Raw genomic sequence first — 1,591 nt, 5'->3', positions numbered from 1 at the left:
GGGCCCCGATTCTGATTTTGTCACTTTCTGACCTTAATTCCTTCGTTTTTGTTTGGTCAGGGCGTGAGTTGGGGTGGGTAGTCTATGTTCTTTTTTCTATGTTGTGTTTCTGTGTTTGGCCTGGCCTATGGTGCTCAATCAGAGGCAGCTGTCGATCGTTGTCTCTGATTGAGAATCATACTTAGGTTGCCTTTTTTAATTTTTAACTGAACCAACCTACTGAACCAACCTGCTGAACCAACCTGCTGAACCAACCTACTGAACCAACCTGTTGAACCAACCTGTTGAAAGACAGAATGAGAGCGATGAGCTGAGCAGCCCACGATAGTGGGTTAGCGGGCCTCGGGTGGAGCATGGGGGCGTCGAGTGGGGCATGGGGGGCCTCGGGTGGAGCATGGGGGCGTCGAGTGGGGCATGGGGGGCCTCGGGTGGAGCATGGGGGCGTCGAGTGGGGCATGGGGGGCCTCGGGTGGAGCATGGGGGCCTCGGGTGGAGCATGGGGGCGTCGAGTGGGGCATGGGGGGCCTCGGGTGGAGCATGGGGGCCTCGGGTGTGGCATGGGGGGCCTCGGGTGGAGCATGGGGGGCCTCGGGTGGAGCATGGGGGGCCTCGGGTGGGGCATGGGGGGCCTCGGGTGGAGCATGGGGGGCCTCGGGTGGGGCATGGGGGGGGGCCTCGGGTGGAGCATGGGGGGGGCCTCGGGTGGAGCATGGGGGGCCTCGGGTGGGGCATGGGGGGGGCCTCGGGTGGAGCATGGGGGACCTCGGGTGGAGCATGGGGGGCCTCGGGTGGGGCATGGGGGGGGCCTCGGGTGGAGCATGGGGGACCTCGGGTGGAGCATGGGGGCCTCGGGTGGGGCATGGGGGGGGCCTCGGGTGGAGCATGGGGGACCTCGGGTGGAGCATGGGGGGCCTCGGGTGGGGCATGGGGGGGGCCTCGGGTGGAGCATGGGGGACCTCGGGTGGAGCATGGGGGCCTCGGGTGGAGCATGGGGGGCCTCGGGTGGGGCATGGGGGGGGCCTCGGGTGGAGCATGGGGGCCTCGGGTGTGGCATGGGGGGCCTCGGGTGGAGCATGGGGGGCCTCGGGTGGAGCATGGGGGGCCTCGGGTGGGGCATGGGGGGCCTCGGGTGGAGCATGGGGGGCCTCGGGTGGGGCATGGGGGGGGGGCCTCGGGTGGAGCATGGGGGGGGCCTCGGGTGGAGCATGGGGGGCCTCGGGTGGGGCATGGGGGGGGCCTCGGGTGGAGCATGGGGGACCTCGGGTGGAGCATGGGGGGCCTCGGGTGGGGCATGGGGGGGGCCTCGGGTGGAGCATGGGGGACCTCGGGTGGAGCATGGGGGCCTCGGGTGGGGCATGGGGGGGGCCTCGGGTGGAGCATGGGGGACCTCGGGTGGAGCATGGGGGGCCTCGGGTGGGGCATGGGGGGGCCTCGGGTGGAGCATGGGGGACCTCGGGTGGAGCATGGGGGCCTCGGGTGGAGCATGGGGGGCCTCGGGTGGGGCATGGGGGGGGGCCTCGGGTGGGGCATGGGGGCCTCGGGTGGAGCATGGGGGCCTCGGGTGGGGCATGGGGGGGGCCTCGGGTGGAGC

At 70.6% G+C, this 1,591-nt stretch overlaps 1 protein-coding gene across 1 annotated transcript in view; it reads right to left on the bottom strand.

Moving 5' to 3' along the window:
- Positions 1 to 332: 332 nt before the first annotated feature.
- Positions 333 to 1,591, bottom strand: part of LOC116354053 (extensin-like) — a 14,695-nt gene continuing 13,436 nt past the window's right edge. The window contains exon 3 of the mRNA XM_031793058.1: positions 333 to 1,591. This exon is cut by the window's right edge and continues 129 nt beyond it. Coding sequence (XP_031648918.1) covers positions 333 to 1,591 — 1,259 coding nt within the window.

This window comes from Oncorhynchus kisutch, linkage group LG16, assembly GCF_002021735.2.
Source record: "Oncorhynchus kisutch isolate 150728-3 linkage group LG16, Okis_V2, whole genome shotgun sequence".
Classification (NCBI taxonomy): domain Eukaryota; kingdom Metazoa; phylum Chordata; class Actinopteri; order Salmoniformes; family Salmonidae; genus Oncorhynchus; species Oncorhynchus kisutch.
Note: the sequence above shows the minus strand (reverse complement) of the source record. Positions and strands in the feature narration are given on the sequence as shown.